Below are 21121 nucleotides of genomic sequence, written 5' to 3' on the forward strand. Positions count from 1 at the left end.
GTATTACCAGGGAGATATGCTAGTGAGAAGGCCATGCATCTTTCTTTCTTTGGGCTGAAAGTAAGCAGAAGCTATCTATCAGAACTACATTTCCCATTTCAAAGCATTTTGATGTGCTTGTTGCCTGTGCTTTGGATTCTGGCTAGCAAATGAAAAGGCCCACTACTTGCTTGTGATTCCACCTATAAACAAATGGAGCTCCAAAAGTCCTTGCAGTTCTTAATATTTGTCAGCCTTGCAGACTTCTATGTGTAACTTTGAATGAGCCACTTTGGAAGAAGGAACTCACCATTTTTCTAGCATAGCTGAATGCTGAAATCAATACATCCATTTTGTGTGTGTGTTTTAGGCACTTGACTTTATCCCAGAATGATATGGCAGCATTAACAGGAGGCAAGGTAGTATATCTTGATATCAAAAAGTACAACAGATTTTAAAGCATACCTTTTAAAAATATTTGCTATAGTAACACCTTTGGATTTCTTGCAGGGTTTTCCTTTCTTGTTTCAACATATTCGTGATGGAATCAACATCAGGCAGACTTGCAATCTTATTTTTAGCCTTTGTCGGTACAATAACAGACTTGCAGAACATGTAAGTATCTGCTTCCATTCATTCTGTTTATTCTAGGAGATTACCTGGAAGACTGCAATGAGCTTTTCATATAATAAAGTTTCTTCTTTCTGTCTTACAGATTGTATCAATGCTTTTCACCTCCATAGCCAAGTTGACTCCTGAGGTATTTAGGGTATATATATTGATAACTATCAAAATATTTGCTAGTATTCTTTTAAATTGTCAAAGATTATATCCTTCTCCAGTGTACATAGAAACACAGTAATGCTTTGTTTCCATGTCTCATCTTGTAAGTGTACAATTTGTGTGTATAATTGGTATATTGTTACTGAAGTCATAGTTCTTGTGCTCGTTGTCAGAACTCAGTCTGATGTTTGATTCTGTCACATCTGTTTTAACCATGTTCTGGCTGAAGTGAGAGCATTGTTTTGTGAAAACTCCAATCAGTTTGAAAAAATTAGGGTGGAGGGTGGGGATAATTAAAGATCCTACTCTATATAGTCTCAACAATCAAAGTTTCTAACGCATTAGGAATACTGATTCAACTTCCCTGAAATAATGGCCCCTGGAAGGTGACCGTACTTATATTAAAAGGCTTGTTTCTCTTATTACACTTGGTTATGTTATTCAGTGTAATATTATACTTTGTTATGTTATTCCGTGTAATGTGATACCTGTGGGGAAAGTTTCGGGGTGGGTCTTCTGCCTGCCCTGATAGTGGGTGACCTAGCCTTCACTGGAGATCTGAAATATGCCTCTTACTTCTACCCTCATCTACCCAGTGTCTTGTTGTGCACACTTCATCATGCTTTTTTATAAATGATTGGCTGCATTTGATTGGTCTTGTGCTGGATGTGCAGGAATAGCACAGCTGTTGACTAAAGAAGAACAGACCAGATGGATTCATAAGATTAGGACTCAACTAAAGATCACTGCAGAAAGTGTCTATGCCCTTCAGTAATTCTCAAGGTGCTCTGTACTAGTTGCAGAACATAAATTTGTGTGCTTAGTTCATTCACAGGATTAATGAAGGGTTAAAAGTTAGTCATCAAGGCTTTTTTGTGATTTCTTCATATGGCTTATAGACCTTTATACAACATTTATTTACTGGCTTTTTTACACCTTGCAGGCAGCCAATCCTTTTTTCAAGTTGCTGACCATGCTTATGGAATTTGCTGGTGGACCTCCAGGAATGCCACCATTTGCTTCTTACATTCTCCAAAGGATATGGGAGGTAAAGTATGCAGACCTTAAGCAGAGATCGAGTCTCTCCACCGTTCAGAGCTACTGAGGAGATAATAGTCTTCAAAAGAAATATCTACACAGCCATCATGAATAGACTTAGTTTCTTCTCCCCTCACAAAACTCGGGAAATAGTTACTTTGAGAACTAATTTAGTACCTTTTAGTGGAACCTTCCTCTAGCAGATAATAGGGCTAAAACAAGAGTTTGCCCTGTTGGTGCTTTGGTTGATCTTTATTTTCCGGGACATTAAGTTATGAATAAAGGATTATTTTATTAGGTTGGAAAAAAATCCACTGGTATGAAGTGTTGATGGCAGAATCTTCATGTGGGATGTTCTGACCTTCTCTGAACATCTTGTTAGTTTAATGTGAGACAGTGGTGTCACACGAGTGGTGCATACCACACCAGCTGACACCCCACAAGAGGATGACATGTGACCTAGCGCATCCCCCCTCCCTGCTGTGCAGTTATACTCATGAGTAGACAGGCATGTGGCAGTGAGGTGAAGGGTGTACCGTTTTGGCCCCACCCCCGTACTATGTGACACCTTGGGCAGTGACATCACTGATTTGAGACATGTTTTTCAAGTGGAGTGGGGCTTTCAAACAGTTGATGTCCAGGGAGAAAAATGAAGTGCAGTCATCCCTCCGTATCCACGGACTTGCCATTCATGGTTTCAATTGCTCATGAATGGCAAGCCCCCCCCCCCCCCCAGTTCCCTCCCTCCCTCTCTTACCTTACAGCCTTTGCAGCCTTCATCCAGCCGGCACAATCTTTCCTTGGATGGTAAGGCTTGCTCCAGTTGGCACAGCCTTCTTCCGGCTGTCATAGCCATTTTCCCGGCCATTGAAGCCTTGCTCTGGCCGAGGCAAAGCTTTCTTCCAGCTGTCACAGCCTTGCCCTGGCTAACATAGCCCTGCGGCAGCCGGCACCACCATTTCCCCACCACATGGCCTTCCTGGAGGGAAGGAGGGAGGGGAGGGAAATATTCAAGTCCCATTGTCCCAAATGACTTGAATATTTGCAAAAGTTCACATTTGCGAGTGTGAGTGCCTGGAACAGATGTCCCGCACATCCGGAGGGATGACTAGTATAGTTTTATAAAATAACTTCACATTTTTAGTCAGTGTCCCAAACAGAATATCTCTTAGATAATGGGAAAGAACCTAAATGTGGAAGTAACATATACAGTGTGGATCCAGAATAAAATAACTTGTCTTGGTTTCCATAGAAATCAGTTACTTAACTCAATCTCCATTGATTGCAGCTAACTTTCTACTCACAGTCATTAGTAAGGACAAGATTCCCTTACTGTAGGACAAGACCATAAATCCTCTGAGCACTGCCACAGACATCAGTGCAGAGTTTGAACAGATTTGAAGGCAAATACCACATTGTCAGATTTTGGGGCAAATGGAGCTTTTTTCCAATTCCAATTCTAAACATTCCATCAAAATCAATTATTGAAAAATCATTTAGAAATATTAGCCTGTCAATTCAGATGTTATTCTCTGGCAGAAGGAAGGTGAAAGAATTGTAGCTAGGAGATAGCTATGAGATGGTGAGGGGAAGCAGATTGTTACAGTTGACATCAATAAGAAAAATGTGTACTGTTTGCTGGGAATACAGCAGGCTTTATTTTACCTGAAGGAATGGATATTCTGAACATCAAGGAAATGGTGCGGGTTTGAAATGAGCTTAGGCAAAACCAAGAGGGAAGATCTGTGTCATATTTTTCATTCTTAAGTTCAGACCATCATCAAGTACTATCAGAGACCTAGGAGAAATAGTTCTCCTGTGGCCCTTTCCTCTAGTTCCCACAACTTTAAGATTCTAGCCTTAGGAGTGTCCATTTGGGTTTTAAAAAAAATACACACCTATAATTGTATGCTTGAAAGTATGTGTGGGATGTACCTGTTGAAAAGATTTTTTTTTTGATGTGTAGGATCCAAGAAGTGTCATACTTCAGCCACATCATGAGAGGGCATGACTCACTAGAAAACACAGTAATGCTAGGGAAGTAGAAAGTGAGGAAGACCACATGTCAAATGGATAGACTCAGTCAAGTAAGCCACCAGTCTGAACCTGCAGGACCTGAGCAGAGCAGTTGAGGACTGGGGGTCTTGGAGTTTTCTCATTCACGAGGTTGCCATGATTCAAAGTTAACACAACAACAGTTAACACAAAGGCAATTAACACAACAATGGTCAGAGTAGATCATCAGAGTCTTGCGTAGATCCATTAAGCTAATGATTGGCAGAATTGGGATAAAATATGCAAAATTGTAGAAGAAATTGCAATATTGTGCAAAATTAGATTTTTATTGATTTATTTAGTGTATTTCTGTCCCACCCAATTGTTGAAGCTGTCTGAGCAGTTTTTGGCATGGTATTTCCAAAGCCTGGACACATAATTTCATGAAGACTGCACATCCTTTGGTATACCTGTGCTGCACCTACTGCCACATGCTACAGGATTTCTGCTGGCTGTGGCCCTGAATGTATCTGTCCCAAATTGGGGTTTGAAGGGGTCTCATGGGCCACAAAGTCCAGTCCCCTGCTCAGTGCAGAAACTCCAGCAAGAGCATCCCCAGCAAGTAGCTGTCCAGCCTCTTTTTAAAGATGTCCAGAGGAAAAGGCTCCGCCATCTGTCCAGACAATTGATTCTATTGCTGAACCACTCATACTGTTCTTGCTGTTCAATAGTCAGAGATTGAAAAGATATAAGAGCTGTTTCTCTATGCCCCACAGTATTTCAGGCTCTGTGCTAAGTGTAAAAATAAAATCTTGTCTTCTGGATTGTTTTGTATGTTCATGGCTGTCCAGAAAATTTATTAGACTGTGTGCAGATATCAAACGTACAGTATTAAATTCAAGTTTGCTTACTTGATACCATGTGTCCATTTGCAGCCTTGTATGCCATTTGGAAAGTTCTGAGTCATAGTCATCTTCGCAGCACATAAAAAGCCACTTAGCAGTTGGGTTGGTTTATCTGTCTTGGTAACATACTCATCCTTCCCCCACTTTTTTATTTTTTTAGGTAATTGAATACAACCCTTCTCAGTGCCTGGATTGGTTAGCAGTGCAGACACCTCGAAATAAGCTTGCACACAGTTGGGTGTTACAAAATATGGAAAACTGGGTAGAACGTTTTCTTCTGGCTCATAACTACCCTAGAGTGAGAACTTGTAAGTGTTTAAGAGAGAAAAATTTTTGTTTGTTTTTCTGTTTTGAACATCATCTGGATATTTTTATGGTGCTGTGTGTTTAATTGAAAATACAAGGGGGGAAGTGGAATCTATTGTTTTCCTTATTGCAGTGACTGTATTTGAGTGACCAAAGTGGGCAAGATTATGTGTAAATGTCCATGTTAGCATTATGCGGAACTAAGAAAATAAGAGATCGGGAGCCCCAGATCTATTTCTGCCATTGAGCATTTGTATCATATTGTACACATTGCCTGTTGTTTTGTTTTTTGTTTTTTTCTTACCTGGGAAATATATTGATTTGAGAGTGAAGTTTTATGAAAGTCTAATTCTAAAAAACCAAGGGTGAGAAGCCATCCTGGGACTGAAGTTCACCTCCCTGGCAACGCCCATGGGCTGAATGATGCCAGTAAGCATGGCCACATCCTCTAATATCGTCAGGTGTCTAGCCAGAGTATTGAGTAGAGCTCCTCACTCCTCTCCTTCTGCTCCAAATTGTTTGCTCCCTTGCATAGGGAAGACAGAGAAGGAATGAAGTCAATTCCTTCTCTGTTTTCCCTAGGCAAGGGAGCAAATGACTCTCTTGCTAGAGCTTGTACGTGTTGACTCAGACTTGAGGTCAGGGATCAAACACCAGGTGGGCCTACAGACACAGAACTTGGGGAAGGAGCCTCTTTGGGACAGATTTGGACTTGCTGTAGGCCAGATTAGACTCATGGGTCAGAGATATACTACTCCCAACAGACCACTATTACGATTTTAAAAGACATCTTGTAGCACCTTTGAGACTAACTGTGTGAAAGAAGTTGTAGCATCTGAGGACCAGGTGTACAAAATACATATTACAGCTTTTTCACACAGTCCAAAGGTGCTACAATTCTTTTTCACATTGTTAGTCCATACTAATGTAGCTATGTCTCTGCATTTTAAAACAGAATATGCACAATTGAGAACCATCACACCAGTATTTACTTGCATTTTTATCTTTTGAAGCTGCAGCCTACCTCCTGGCTCCCTTATTCCAAGCAATTCATTCCGGCAGATGTTCCGGCTACCCGCTCACTGCATATCCACATCGGGACCTTCCCCTTAGTCCAGATACAAACAGTTGTCCTGCACCAGGTCTATAATGTACCCTTGGGCTGCTCTCACGAGCTAAGCTCTATGTGGATGCTGCTGTTCAGGGACTACAAAGCTGGTGCCCTATTTCAGTTTTAGGACTTACTGTTTGATTTCCAAAACTGAAAAACTAATGTTTTCTACCTACTTCATGGACTTGTGGAACTTTTTTCAGCCTAAGCTTCTGAGCCCGCCATGCCACCAACCAACAACAAACAGGCCTTGCTCTCTTTCTGGTACAATGTCTGTGTTGACTGCCTGAGAATGTACGCCTTATAGTGCAGAACCCCGTGGTAACCAAGAACATTGCCTTCAATTACATCCTAGCAGACCATGATGACCAGGATGTGGTGCTTTTAAACCGTGGGATGCTGCCTGCCTACTATGGCATTCGTGCGGCTTTGCTGTGAGCAGTCCCCGCATTCACCAGGCAGCTGGCCATCTCACCAAAATATCCAGTGGGCCTTCAAGAACTCACGCCACATGCCAGCCAGTACCGCGGTGAGTCCATTTACACGGAAGGGGGGATAGCAAAATTTATGTTTCTAGTGGTAAGCAGACACGTCAATAACAGATGAAGAATGAAGAACTATGGACTAGCAAGCACTGTTTTATTGTGTGGTCATTTTGAAGAAAAGGTGGAGGATGATGGACCAGAATTCATCCCCTCCAAATGAAGTTCCAGAAAATGGAAGAAATGATAACTAGAAGCTAGGGGGTGATGTGGGTGTGTTCAAGTTGGCAGTCAACTATGATTACCCCATGAATTTCATAGGGTTTCTTAGGCAAGGAGCACTCAGAGGTGTTTTTGCTAGTTCCTTCCCTGAAATATAGCCTCCAGCAAATTCATTGGAGATCTCCCATCCAAGTACTAACCAGGACAGACAGCAAGCTTCTAAGAGGTACTATCTTCTAAGAGAGGGCCTTTAGATTTCCAGTTATTGATCCCTAATTTAAAAGCTGTCAAGAAAACAAAGGGACCATTAAGTTGCAAGTGGGCCATTTAAACCACCTCTTTAGTTATCTGCCCTTGTTATCAGTGGGAGGGGAATAAAGATATGCAAAGTGTGGCATGTTTCAGGAAAATTAAACCAGCAATTTTAGGGTGGTATTCTCTGGGATGTAGATTTCCTATCATGCAGTTGTCCCTTTTATAGAAATATTTCTCTATAGATCTATGAGCTTAGAGCTTGCCTGTAGCCTGATGCCCATTCTGTTTGTTAGGCAGTGGAAGAGCTGTTTAACCTCATGCAACTGTTTGTAGCTCAGAGGCCAGAAATGAGAGAGGAAGAACTGGAAGACATTAAGCAATTAAGAAAACTACCATAAGCTGTTATCTTCGTTGCCTAGATGACGGTCTTGCTGGACTACTTTAATAAGGTGCTTCACTTTTTAAATATTTATGTACAATAAATTTTGGTTCTTCCATAAATTTGGAATGCCAGAAAATATTGATGATGCTTTTTTATGGACTTTATTATTGGAATACACTGCACGGACAGAAAAAAAAATATTTGCTGAAGGATAGGTGAGTATTGTATCTGCTGCTATTACAGATATTACTTGATCAATTTCTAAATCAGGGGAAGCTATATTTTTTCCATATGGAATTCCTAAGAGAAGGGAAGGTTTGGACATTTGAAGCATCTGCTTCCTCTGTTATATAGTGTGTCCTTGCCTTGCGCAGACGCATTTTACACAGTTTTCCAGCTTACGCGGAAGCTGCTTGGGGAGGAAAACAATGGCGCATGCATGACATGCGCGAGCCCCATATTTTCCTATGGGGCTTGAGCATAGGCGGATTTTCCCTTACACAGGGGATCGGGAATGGATCCCCCGCGTAACGAGAGGGCCCACTGTAGCAAAAGCAAGTACATTTCTAACCATATATCAGTGCACTTAAGCACTCCCTAAGTGGTTTACAGTTTGTAAGCTAATGCCCCCAACAAGCTGGGTATTTGTTTTAGTGACCTATGGAAGGATGCAAGGCTGAGTCAACTCTGGAGCCCTGGGATCAAACTCACAACCTTGTGGCTGTTAATAGCTGCTGTATAGGCATTTAACCACTGCGCCATCAGTGCTTCTGAGACATCACAAGTATCCACATTCCTCTTAAATTTAATTCTTTTAATTAGTCCCAACTAGAGTAAAACTATTGGATCAGAATGGGAGTCAACACATGTAAATCAATTAATTCATCTGTCTACTCTAGGCAAGGGTATCAGTAGGTCTTTATTCTTTAAACTAGCACGGTCCCTGTGGGAGATCTGGTGCTTTTCCTAAATTCAAAATCCAGTATCTATTTTTTCCACACAGTGGTTGCTCACATCTTTTTGCAATATGTTCACGGTGTAGAATTGTGTATTGCAAGCACATGAGGTATAGTGCCTATGACAGCTCCTTAACTGCATTATTATGATTGTGGACATTTTGAGTGTATAATTCCCCCCCATATGTGCACACATGAAGAAAGTTGGCCTTTGCCTCTTCAGATTATTTTTTGTTTTTCTTTCTTGCCTACAATGCTGAGATTTTTTTTTTACCAGTATATAACCTCAACATTTTTTAGACAGCAAGTATAATTTAATAATAATATAATAAAGTTTTATTTTTATCCCGCTCTTCCTACGATCAGGGCGGCTTACAACATAGGTTAAAAACAATAGTACCATAAACAGTATAAAAATACAAATACATCAAGGCAGACCATACAATCAATAAAATAACAGGTTAAAAGCCCCTTACCCAACCTCTTGGCCACGGAAGAGGAGGGAGGCCCACAGGATTTTAGTCGGGGAATGCCTGTTGGAAAGGAAGGTTTTCAGGTCCTTCCTGAATTGGGCCAGGGTGGTAGTCGAGCGGAGCTCATGGGCAGCGTATTCCAAAGGGCTGGGGCAGCCGTGGAAAAGGTCCTCCGTGTAGTGGAGGATAATCAAGCCCCAGGCACCTTCAGTAATTGCTGCCCAGACGTTCTGAGGGTGCGAGGCGGAATGTACGGGGAAGCGGTCCTTAGGTATCCTGGGCCCAAGCCATTTAGGGCTTTATAGGTAATCACCAACACCTTATATTGAGCCCGGAAGCGAATGGGCAGCCAATGGAGATCTTTCAGTACCGGTGTTATGTGGCTGGTCCGGGAAACGCCAGTGACCAGCCGGGCTGCCATGTTCTGCATTTGAATACATAATCACTTCCCCATTGTACCTCTCGAATCATCATTGGAGAGATCACACCAATATTTGCTATTTTTTGTGGTAAATTTTCTCTCGGGAATGCAAAGAAAAAAACCCACTGTGTACATTGTAAATCGAAACACTATGGATGCTGCTCTACAGGCCCAGTCTTGCTCACACAAATAAAATTTTAATGAAAAATCGCTTTGAAAATTAGGATTGTGAGTGAAATTCTGCGCACTGTGTTCAGGACAGAGTCCCATATTTTCAGAATATAATACTAGGTCAGCCCTCGTGGTTGTTTTCAGAATGAATAGGAAAAGGGGGAGGGGAAATGTAAAACACAATATAATTGCAGTATTTTGAATATTGTGATATTAGAATGATATGCCCTTGAAGAGGTTTTTAATAATAACAATAATAAATAATAATAAATTTTATTTGTATTCCACATTCCTAGGTAGATCAGTGCAGTACACAACATACAAAAATAATACAAAAATAAACAACATATATCCCAGTAACATCCAACAATCTTCCCACACCAATTAAAACTTCAGAATACAAACAAAACATTACAACATAAACCATTAAAACCCCCAATACAAACAATAGCTGGATCGAACAAATGTGCATCAAGGGAAGGAAGGATGGTATAATTAAGGAACATGGGGGAAAGCTTGTCGGAAAAGATAGGTCTTCAAATTTTTCCTAAACAAGTCTATAGAGGTGACCGAGCAGAGCTCGTCGGGCAGAGAGTTCCAGATCTGTGGGCTGGAGATAGAAAATGCCCTTTGAGAAGATGTAAGCCTGAGGGCAGGGAACCGTCCAATTAAAAAGATTGTATGTACAAGCGCTGGGTAAATTACAGCGCTTTTAAATAAAGGTTAATAATAATAATAAATGAAATATATCTCAACTTAGGAACTCTAACAGATTCTTCCTGCCCGACCTGAGTGTGGCGGGGCGGACTGTATCGGAGGAGGCGGTCCTCCAAGTACGACCTGGGCCCAAAGCCATTTAGGGCTTTATAGGTGATAACCAACACCTTGTATTGCACTCGGAAGCGAATGGGCAGCCAATGTAGATCTTGTAGAATAGGTGTTATATGACTGGTCCTGGAGTTTTTAATCAGAAACTGGGTGGCCATCTGTCTGGGATGCTTTGATTGTGTGTTCCTGCATGGCAAGTGGTTGGACTGGATGGCCCTCGGGGTCTGTGATTCTAATTCAACCTTAATGTAATTTATTTTTTTCTCCCCTAGTGCCTTCCGAATATTATTAGAAACTGATGAGGACCGTCTTCTTGTTGTGTTTAACAGAGGCTTAATCTTGATGACTGAGGTAAGGATATCATGGGTAGTGGATTTTTTAAAAAAAATGTTGAGGAAATATCTCAAAGTAAATGGGAGCATCATATTTATATGGAATAGTTTTTAAAGATAACAGTGCTTTGTTTTTATATATGTATAATAAAAATAATTTCTTTTGGCAGTCCTTCAACACATTGCATATGATGTACCATGAAGCCACAGCCTGCCATGTAACTGGAGACCTGGTGGAGCTTCTGTCCATATTCCTTTCTGTTCTCAAATCCACTCGGCCATACCTGCAAAGAAAAGGTTTGAGTTTTATTTAATCAGATTTGTTACATTTTAAAAGAAATACATATAAACCAAGGCATAGGCTAGAATTCTGCTGTTGTACTATGCTATTCCCAATTGTGCTGATGGCCGGGAAAAGAGCAATAGGACATGTGGCCATGCAGAAAGTAATGAATAGGAAAATATACTGCTCTGAACTAGCTGGTGCCTTCCTGTAAGGCATTATTATTACAGTTGGTGTTCCACATTTGCAGCTTTGACTTTTGTGGATTTGATTATTTGCGGTTTTGGTTAATAAGTTCTCTCTAGGAATCTCTTAAGTCCTCCAGCACAATTCTGCTGGAAGTTGACCATAGAGTTGTGCTGGAGAACCTAAAAGTTCCTTCTCTAGGCATTTATGGGTCCTCCAGCATGATTCTGTGGTCAACCTCTTGCAATTATTGACCATTGAATTGCACTGGTGGATCTGGAGATTCCTAGAGAAGTGTTCTCTTAGATAAAAAGAAGGTTTTTTTTTTAATTTGCGATTTTTCTACATACACAGAGATCCTTCACCCCTAATCCCAGTGAATGTGGAGCGACCACTGTAGTATTATTCTCCTCTTGCTGCTTTTTTTTCCAAAATTGAAACTTAAAGCACCTTACAATTTAAAGAAAAGTGCAACCACTCCCACTTTTAATCAAAAATTTGTAATGTTTAAGTGGCAAACTGTTAACCTATTTGTGTATTGTATTTGCAGATGTGAAACAAGCCCTGATCCAGTGGCAAGAGCGAATAGAATTTGCCCATAAGCTTTTAACTTTGCTAAATTCATACAGCCCTCCGGAACTTAGAAATGCTTGTATAGGTAAGGTACATGAAAGTCAGTGTGGTTGCTGAAATTTAACAAAGGTTTCTGTTAATTATGAGTTTATCGCCTGTCTTAAAAATCCGACTTATCCCTGCCGCATTGAAGTCATTTACAGGATAAAGTCGGGTATTATCACATGCAAAATGCTGCCAATGCCGCTGCCTGGCTGAATCCCAGCTAACTTCCAGCTAGAAGCTGCGCTCAGCTGGCCAATTTACAGAGCCAGGAGCTTCCCGATTTGGCAAAGAGGCTGGCTGAGTGTGACTTCTAGCCAGAAGTTAGCTGGGATTCAGCCAAGTGGTGGCATTGGCGGCATTTTGCGTATGATAATACCCGACTTTATCCCGTAATTGGCTTCAATGCAGCAGGATTAAGTCGGATTTTTAAGACATGTGATAAACTCTTTAGTCTGCTTCTAAAGTTTCGTGCACATGTGGAACACACCAAAGGGAAGAGAGAGTTCTTTAGGTAAGAGAGAGAGAAATGCTAGCTGGCAAATGCCCTAGTAGAAAAATAATAAAAGATAAATAGCATAAATAAATAATTTGGGCTGTGCACTCATGCTGGACTCAAGCCACTTTCTCTGAGCCCAATTCATCTTTTCTGTTCCTGTTCAGTTATTTCGGGGGAATGGTTCCCTTCCACCTTGGACATGATTTGTGCAAAGGAGAGAGAGAAGGGCTGGGTTCAGACAAAGCACTAAAGTTTTCTTGGCAAAAAATTATATAACTTGCACCATCCAAAGAACGTTTTGCAGAACAGCAATGATATTATGGTTAGAGCTAAATCAACACTAGGAGTGCAGTCTAATGCTGCATAGGGGATGTTGTAGATCCCCTCCTTTCTATACAATTGTCTACTCAAGAAAGGTGAGGCAGGGTACTCCCAGGAGCTGCCTTCAGTTTTTCTTGCAGCCTGAAATGCAAATTATAAAACAGTGTTGGCAGTGAGTCAGGAAATGCATAGAATGTTGTTCTGAGTGCAGAATGGAGCTTCTTGAGAGTCCTAATCTTTGTGACTACAAAAATAACACAGTAAAAGCTTATAACATAGCTGGACTTCAGTGGTCAGGTGGACTTCTTGCCTCTCCTCTAGCTAGCAAAACAAGAAGCACGGTATACCATCTAACAAATAATTCAGGATGAACCACATAGAAAGGAAAACATATTTTCTCAGTTTGTAAGATATATTACAACCCACCGAATTTTATTTTATTCTTAAGAGCATGTGCTCTATAGCCCTGCTGTTTTGGGGCAGAATATAAAGACTGTTACTTCTTTTGCAGATGTCCTCAAAGAGCTGGTACTCTTAAGCCCTCATGATTTCCTGCATACTCTGGTTCCATTTCTACAACACAACCATTGTACATACCACCACAGTAATATCCCAAGTATGTATTTTCAATTGACAGAAATTGTTAATGCTTTTTAACAGCTGGTTAGCACTTCACAGAATTATAATAAAGAAAGAAAACAATTTGATAGTAAGACAAGCAGCAACCTTCACAATGAGGAACAATGAGGGTGGGGATAGTAGGTAGATAGATCTCTTACCCCAAGTGCTTGCTATCACTAAAACTGAGGTGCATCCCCATTGCAAGAGCTTCACATTGTCACCATTAAGCAAATGATAGGCCATCTGAGAGACAGGAATGACAATGTTACGTACTGATGTTGGAGGTTCATGCAGTTACCGATATAAATAGGAGTGGGTTGAGATTTGAAGATAATGATGGGATGATTTAAGAAGCCCTTCTGCAAAAGTAGCGAGAATGGCGGGCAGAATACTTATTCCAAGAGAACATGATCAAATAGATTTTGGAAGCAGTTGTCTTCGGGTAATCAAACAGATTTTAGAAGCAGTTGTCTTTAGGTAGGTTGTAGGGGCAAACATATCTGGGCCGAATTCAAATATCAGGAAAGAAAAGAGTTAAAACATCCTCTAGGACTAAATCTGCAAAGAGCTTAAAGGTGCTAATATGTTCATGTTAAGTGGTAGACTGTGAAGTGATTGTCCTCTTTCTGGTCTTTAGATATACACTCATTTCTCCATATTTACGGATTTGACTTTTGCAGATTTGAATATTCACGGATTTTATTAATATGTTCTCTCTAGGAATATCTAGGTCCTCCAGAGCAACTCTATGGTCAACTTTAACCAAAAGTCACACTGAAGGACTTAGATATTCCTAAAGAGAACACTCGACTAGGCATTTGTAGCTCCTCCAGCTCAATTCTGTGGTCAATGTCTGGCAGATATTGACCACAGAATTGCACTGGTGGACCTGGAGTTTCCTAGAGAGGTGTTCTCTTAGATAAAAAGAACTGTTTTTTTATTTGGGTTTTTTCCATATTCACGGGGGTCCTGTGCCCTTAACCCCAGCGAATGTGGAGGGACAAGTGTAGTATGTTTTTCCGTCTGTCTCTTTTTAATACAGAACAAAGGGAAAAGACTATTAATTATATTAATATTTTATACTGCCCTAGCTAAAACACCAGATGATTTAAAAAAATTTTGCTTTTCTTAGGATAGTTAGTAAATTGCACCATCAACAAGAATAGCTATTTTCTTTTTGCTTTTAATACAATGTGCCCTTCACATGCTTGCCTTGTTTATATGCAAAACTCCTTCCCCATTGGTGAATGTTTCTCTTGTTCTAATTCCCAGTGTCTCTTGGACCTTATTTCCCATGCCGTGAAAATTTGAAGTTAATAGGAGGCAAAAGTAACATCCGCCCCCCTCGCCCTGAACTCAACATGTGCCTCTTGCCTACAATGGTTGAAGCCAACAAGGTATCTCTAAAGGAAATGTGGGGATGGGAGATAATTCAGACTTTTCTTCAGGCCTGTTGTTAGGGTTGGGTGAGACTTCAGATTAGTCATGCCTTGACTTTTGGGGAAGGAAGCTGGGAAGAACTTAACAGAATTAAATTTAATGAATGAATGTATGCATGTCCCAAAATGCATATTTCAAAGATATTCCTTCAGAAAAGACTATGTTTGGAGTCGGGGTGATAAATTTTTCCTACCTATCATTTCTCTGCTCCAAAGTCTTTCCCTCTGTTGCAGAGAAATAAATACAGTGGAACCTTGCCTTATGCGGGGGATCCGTTCCGGACCCCCCCCAGGTAAGGCGAATTCTGCCTATGCTCAAGCCCCATTCAAGTGAATGGGGCTCGTGTGCACGGCGGCGCGTGTGCACCAGAGGCACCCCCTTGTGCCCCACACAGCTTGAGCACATATGCTGTATATAGTTTCTGAAAACACATTTGGTCCTTTTAATGGGACATGGGAGTAAACTCAAATGGAAAATGGCAAGCGGGGGGAAACGCACATCATCTGCTTTACCATTCCTAGTTAAAGCTCCATTTCAGGTAGCAGCTTTCAAGTCATCAGATTTTGCTATACACATCATGTTCTATGAAGTAGACCTAGCCAGTTTGTGTACCAAAAGCATTACAGTACTATGTATCAGACATAGGCTGGAAATTGTTGCTTTGTGAGCATATTAGGTGTCCTGTGATTTTTTTTTCATGATTTTTCTTTAAAAACAAAAATCCCCTTAAATCTGCAGGGCAAAGATGAAGTTTATGACCGTATGCTGCTAGATTATTTTTTTTCGTATCATCAGTTCATCCATCTTCTGTGCCGAGTTGCCATCAACTGTGAGAAATTCACAGAAACCTTAGTGAAGATGAGTAAGTATAAAGACGTTTTGAAACCTGCTTTACAGACGTTCTTTCTAAACAGAGACAGTTGCTGCCTTGAGATCTAAATATAATCCATTGCATTATTTCATTTTCAAGTGAATCTTAGCATTTTATCATTTCTAAAGTTCACTTTAAAAAGTGTTCATGGTCTTGACCAAACATGATGTATTTGTAGAAGAAAATGAGTGGTGACACCAATCCTGATGATAAGAACTTTCCTTTGAGGCCTATTTAAAAAACAAACATACATCCTTATTCTCAGCTAGAGTCGGCCCTCCATATTTGTGGCTTTGACTCTTGCAGATTTGATTATTTTTGATTAATATGTTCTCTCTAGGGATCTGTAGATCCTCCAGGGTAACTTTGCTTGAGATTGACCATAGGGTTGTGCTGGAGAGCCTAGAAATCCCCAGAGAAAACACTTCTCTAGGCATTATGTATGTCCTCCAGCATGATTCTGTGATCAATCTCTGGAAGATTTTGGCCGTAGAGTTGCACTGTAGGACCTGGAGATTCCTAGAGAGGTATTTTCTTAGGCAAGAAGAATAGGTATTATTATTATTATTATTATTATTATTATTATTATTTGCAGCTTTTCCACATTCATGGGGGTCCTTCACCCCTAATCCCAGTAAATATGGAGGGACCACTGTATTGTAACACAGGAAAGGAGGTGGTGGGGAGACAATGGAGGAAGCAGATATTCCAGTAGCAACTTTCATTTATTTATTTTTTAATGTATCCTGTGACGCTAAGCTTATTTTTGGGATGGCAAGTGGAGCAATCCTCCATGCTTGGGTGTATCCCAGTGTGCCAACCTGACAAGGCCGGAGTCAATATTCTTTTTCCATTTGTTTCATTAATACTCCCCGCTTCTCTGTCAGTTTTTATTTTTCTGATGCAGAAAAGCAAAGATAACTGTTCTTGCATTAACATTTGTCTACCAGAATTTGACATGAGTAAAATTGGTGATTAAAATACTTTATTCATATCCCATTACTGTTCCAACTAATTGGGGAACAAGTGTAATATCGTGACTTCTGTTAAACTACTGTTTAGGGAAACAATGTAGCATAGTGGTTTAAGTGTTGGACTAGGATACTGAGAGGCCAGGGTTCAGATTCCCACTCAATCATGGACACCCAATTGATGACCTTGGGTCACGCTCTGAGCTGCAGAGGAAAGCAAGGGCAACCCCTCTCCCCCCCGGCTGAAAAAAATCTGTCAAGAAAACCCTGTGATAAGGTTACCATAAATCAGAAATTATTTGAAGGCGCACAGCAACAAGATACTGTTTGATAGTGTAGCATAAAAACATCCTAACATCTGATCACCTACTTGGGGTGAGAATCATGTAGCCCTTCAGATGATGTTCAGGGACGTAGCCAAGAGGGGGTTCTTGGGAACCAGGCCACCCCTTCCATTAGAAAAATGAATGGTGTGCGCTGCTGCACTGCCGCACCCAAGCCCCAATATAATAGTGACACTTAGTCTGGAACCCCCCCCCCCCCCTCCTAAAATCCTGGCTACGTCCCTGTGATGTTGAACTCCAGGTCCCACCACTCCTCACCATTGACAATGTAGGCTAGAGTTGCTACTAATCCAATCATTAGTCCCAACTAGAATAGATTTATTCACTCAGTGAAATGTAACCTAAGTGCTGATTTACCAAGCTCCCTTTTATTTAATGGGCAGGGACGTAGCTAGGATTTTAGGAAGGCGGGGGTCCAGACTAAGTGCCACCATTATAACGGGGCTTGGGTGCAGCGGCACAGCAGCACACACCATTCATTGTTCTAATGGAAGGGGGGGTCCGGACCCCAAGAACCCCCCCCCCCTTGGCTATGTCCCTGTAATGGGTCTGCCCTGCTAAAAACTAACAACTGGATTCAAGTTTGTGAAAATTGCTTCTGAATAAATGTGCATAGGATTGCACTATAAGTTATTGTCATCATACCCAACATGATTTTTATGTGGATTTAATAACATTATTTGGGCAAATATTTTTATTTTATTTTTCAGCCATTTTGTTATCCTGTGTCCTTGATAATTTATGACAATATCAGTCTTTCATAATTTGAGAATAGCTTTAGTTTTAAATCTTTTTCTTATATATGCCACATTCCAGCCTGGAGAAATAGTGATTTATTCCCTTTTAAAATTGTAGGTGTCCTTGTTGCATATGAAGGTTTGCCTCTTCATCTAGCTTTGTTTCCCAAGCTTTGGACTGAGCTTTGTCAAACCCAGGTAAAATTAAATGTATTTGAAATAGGAATCTTGGGTTGATGCTTTTTAAATGGGGAGGGGGAGGAAGAAATATGAGCTGCTGAAAAAAAAAAACCAATCAGTGGTGCTGAAGCTCTTTAAAAAAAAAAAACAGAATCGTAGTGTTGTGATAGAGCATCTTCTTTGTGTGTACAAACACCCAGCATTGATTCCTGACATCTTCAGTTCAAAAGAACAGAAGCTAGCAAAAACAGACCTCTGCCTGACACTCTTAAGAGCAGGAGTAGGCATAGGTCTACATAGACTGCACCACTGTTTGTTTGGGTATCCAGAATTGGCATTGCAGGAGCCTGAAATCACATTGAAGTGATTTTCAGACATTTTTTCTACTCTTAGAGGAAGAGGTTTAATTGCAAAAATGAGTCCCCTGAATCAATATGCAGAGGGATTTTGTAGTTTATACGACCAACCTCTTTCTTTTTCTCAGTCTTAAAGGTGTTGCAAGATCACTTTGCATATCGATCCAGACTAATGTGGCTATGTCTGTGAATTCAACCCCCTGGGGCACTGTTTTGGCCAAAAATTGCAGAGGGTGGAGGTCTGAGAAGCCCAGGGGTTATATAGATAAAATGATGTTGATAAGATGGAGTGTCTCCATAGGAGGGCGACCAGAATGGTGAAGGGTCTGGAAACCATGCCCTATGAGGAGAGAGTTAGGGAGCTGGATTTGTTTAGCCTGGAGAAGAAAAGGTTGCTATGATTGCCCTGTTTAAATATTTGAAGGGGTATCATATCATATTGAGGATATGGAGCAAGCTTGTTTTCTGCTGCTGCAGAGAATAGGACATGGAGCAATGGATTCAAACTGGAGGAAAAGAGACTCCACCTAAACATTAGGAAGAACTTTCTGACAGTAAGAGTTGTTTGGCAATGGAATACACTGCCTCAGAGTGTGATGGAGTCTCCTTCTTTGGAGGTTTTAAAACAGAGGCTGGATGGCAATTTGTTGGGGGTGCTTTGATTGTGTATTCCTGCATGGTAAGGGGGTTAAACTGGATGGCCCTTGTGGTCTCTTCCAACTTTATGATTCAGTGACCCCTTCCTCCTGCCTCTATTCTAGAGTGTTGCTACCAGTTGTATAGATACTCCCTGGGCTAGATTGACAGATACTCTGACTTGGTATATTATTCTTGAGTTACCATGTGAGTTCAGATATAAAAATGTGCAACACAACATATTGTTCAAGCACTTTGGGCTTGAAAGAGCTTTGTTGCTTTGGGGCAATTGCTACAACTTTGTGCTGCAGTGATTTATTCAGGAGTCCACAATCAAATTAAAACGATTGTGTATTGCCAGCAACAGTATATAAATGACTACTAACGGTTTTTTTGGTTTATTTGTTTATTTATTTATTTAAGGGGTTTAGGAGCCCTGGTGGTACAGTGGTTAAATGCATGTACTGCAACGACTCACTCACAAACCACAAAGTTGTGAGTTCAAGACTAGCCAGAGGCTCAGAGGTGACTCAGCCTGGCATCCTCCCGTGGTTCACTAAAATGAGTACCCAGCTTGTTGGGGGCAATTAGCTTACACACTAAACCACTTAGGGAGTGCTTATGTGCACTGATAAAGCAGTATAGGAATGTACTTGTTATTGCTACTTTCTATACCTAGGTTTTCTCCCAAAATGGGATTCAAGATGGCTGTGTTTGCTCTAGCACAAATCTGTTATTCATTTTGACAGTGTTTTGATTCTCATTTCAGTCTGCCATGTCAAAGAATTGCATTAAACTCCTGTGTGAAGATCCTGTGTTTGCTGAATACATTAAATGCATTCTAATGGATGAAAGGACCTTCCTGAACAACAGCATTGTGTATACCTTCTTAACACATTTCCTTCTGAAGGTAACCAAAACTGTCTCTTAGTCTGGGGGTATATGTCCACCCTTATCACCAGTGTGGTTCCTTGCATGTCGTCAGTGACTCTTCAATTAGGCCATTACCACATGCAGTTGTTCTGTAGTGTAAAAAAAAGGCACACATGGTTCTGATAAAACCCACACTGGAGGCTGCTGGGCAAGATTGTAGTGATCTCTTTCTCCTGAGGGGGAACACATTTTTACCAGCACTCCCAGGCTGCTACCTCACATCCATTTTTGTGTGCTGCGAGAGGCTATGAGTTTTAGCTTTTGAACTGAATGTCGAAATCATTTACACTTTTCACAGGTGCAAGGCCAGGTGTTTTCAGAGGCAAATTGTGCAGGAGTAATCAATAATTTGGTTACAAACCTAATCAACCAGTACCAGAGTCTGGAATCAGATTTTGCTAATCAACGAGTTGAAATTTGTAAAGCAAGTTCCACTTTAAATGGGGTAAGTTTTTCAACTTCTTTTATTTATTTATTTGGTTGGTTGGTCCGTCCTGCAGATCGAGGCAGGATTACAGCAGTCAGCAAATTTCAGCAATCAAAACATATCAAATACATAGCATAAAAATATACATTACTATCACTACAATACAGTTGGTTGACACTGGGTAAAAAACATACAACACTAACAGAGGTGAGAGATTTTACAGCAGGTTTGGTGGTAGGCTTGCCAGAAGAGATCCGTCTTCAGTGCTTTCTTGAAAACAACTAGGGTGGTAATAAGATGGATCTCTTCCGGCAAATCATTCCACGACTTGGGGGCCATGGCAGAAAATGCTCTGTGGGAAGTGGTCACTAGCCTGGTTGTTACATAGTCTAGAGATTTCTTCCCAGATATTTTGAGAGTGCGGGGCAGATTATGTAGTGAGAAACGTTCCCTAAAGTAACTCGGGCCCAAGCCATTTAGGACTTTAAAGGTAATAACCAACACTTTGTGTTGTGCCTGGAAGCTAATCGGCAGCCAGTGCAGAGGTTTTAATATTGGTGTTACATGGTCAAACCTCGATGCTCCTGTGACCAATCTAGCTGCTGCATTTTGAACTAATTGAAGCTTCCGAACTTGGTACAAAGGTAGCCCCATGTAGAGTGCATTACAGAAATCTAAACGAGAGATTACCAATGCAAGTACCACTGCTTCAAGGTCCTTTTGGTCCAGGTAAGGGTGCAGTTGGCATATCAACCAAAGTTGATACCAAGCACTCCTAGCCGTCACATCTACTTGAGATGACAACTGCAGAGACGGATCTTGGAGTACTCCCAAACTACGCACTTCGTCCTCTAGGGGAAGTGAGACCCCATCCAGGACAGGTAGACGAAGTTCACTGCCTGGGCCCAGGGATCCTATTGCTAGTACCTCCGTTTTCTCTGGATTCAACTTGAGTTTGTTTTCCCTCATCCATCCCATTACCAACTCGAGGCAGGCATTTAGAGGAAAGATGCCATCCTTGGTCACTGTAGGAGTCGGAGACATAGAGAAATAGATTTGGGT

General features: G+C 41.0%; 1 protein-coding gene across 1 annotated transcript in view; it reads left to right on the forward strand.

The window, feature by feature from the left end:
• The window catches only part of USP34 (ubiquitin specific peptidase 34), a 170521-nt gene that overhangs the window by 143044 nt on the left and 6356 nt on the right, over window positions 1-21121 (forward strand). Inside the window, 27 exon segments of the mRNA XM_042447637.1 lie at window positions 350-398; window positions 490-594; window positions 695-739; window positions 1706-1810; window positions 4861-5008; window positions 6020-6034; window positions 6037-6075; window positions 6078-6158; window positions 6161-6205; window positions 6208-6324; window positions 6327-6401; window positions 6404-6537; window positions 6539-6617; window positions 6620-6646; window positions 6948-6949; window positions 7370-7454; window positions 7457-7495; window positions 7498-7525; window positions 10580-10658; window positions 10810-10936; window positions 11659-11766; window positions 13055-13159; window positions 14437-14561; window positions 15343-15466; window positions 17646-17725; window positions 19469-19609; window positions 19931-20077. Coding sequence (XP_042303571.1) covers window positions 350-398; window positions 490-594; window positions 695-739; window positions 1706-1810; window positions 4861-5008; window positions 6020-6034; window positions 6037-6075; window positions 6078-6158; window positions 6161-6205; window positions 6208-6324; window positions 6327-6401; window positions 6404-6537; window positions 6539-6617; window positions 6620-6646; window positions 6948-6949; window positions 7370-7454; window positions 7457-7495; window positions 7498-7525; window positions 10580-10658; window positions 10810-10936; window positions 11659-11766; window positions 13055-13159; window positions 14437-14561; window positions 15343-15466; window positions 17646-17725; window positions 19469-19609; window positions 19931-20077 — 2254 coding nt within the window.

Source organism: Sceloporus undulatus, chromosome 1, assembly GCF_019175285.1.
Source record: "Sceloporus undulatus isolate JIND9_A2432 ecotype Alabama chromosome 1, SceUnd_v1.1, whole genome shotgun sequence".
Taxonomy (NCBI): domain Eukaryota; kingdom Metazoa; phylum Chordata; class Lepidosauria; order Squamata; family Phrynosomatidae; genus Sceloporus; species Sceloporus undulatus.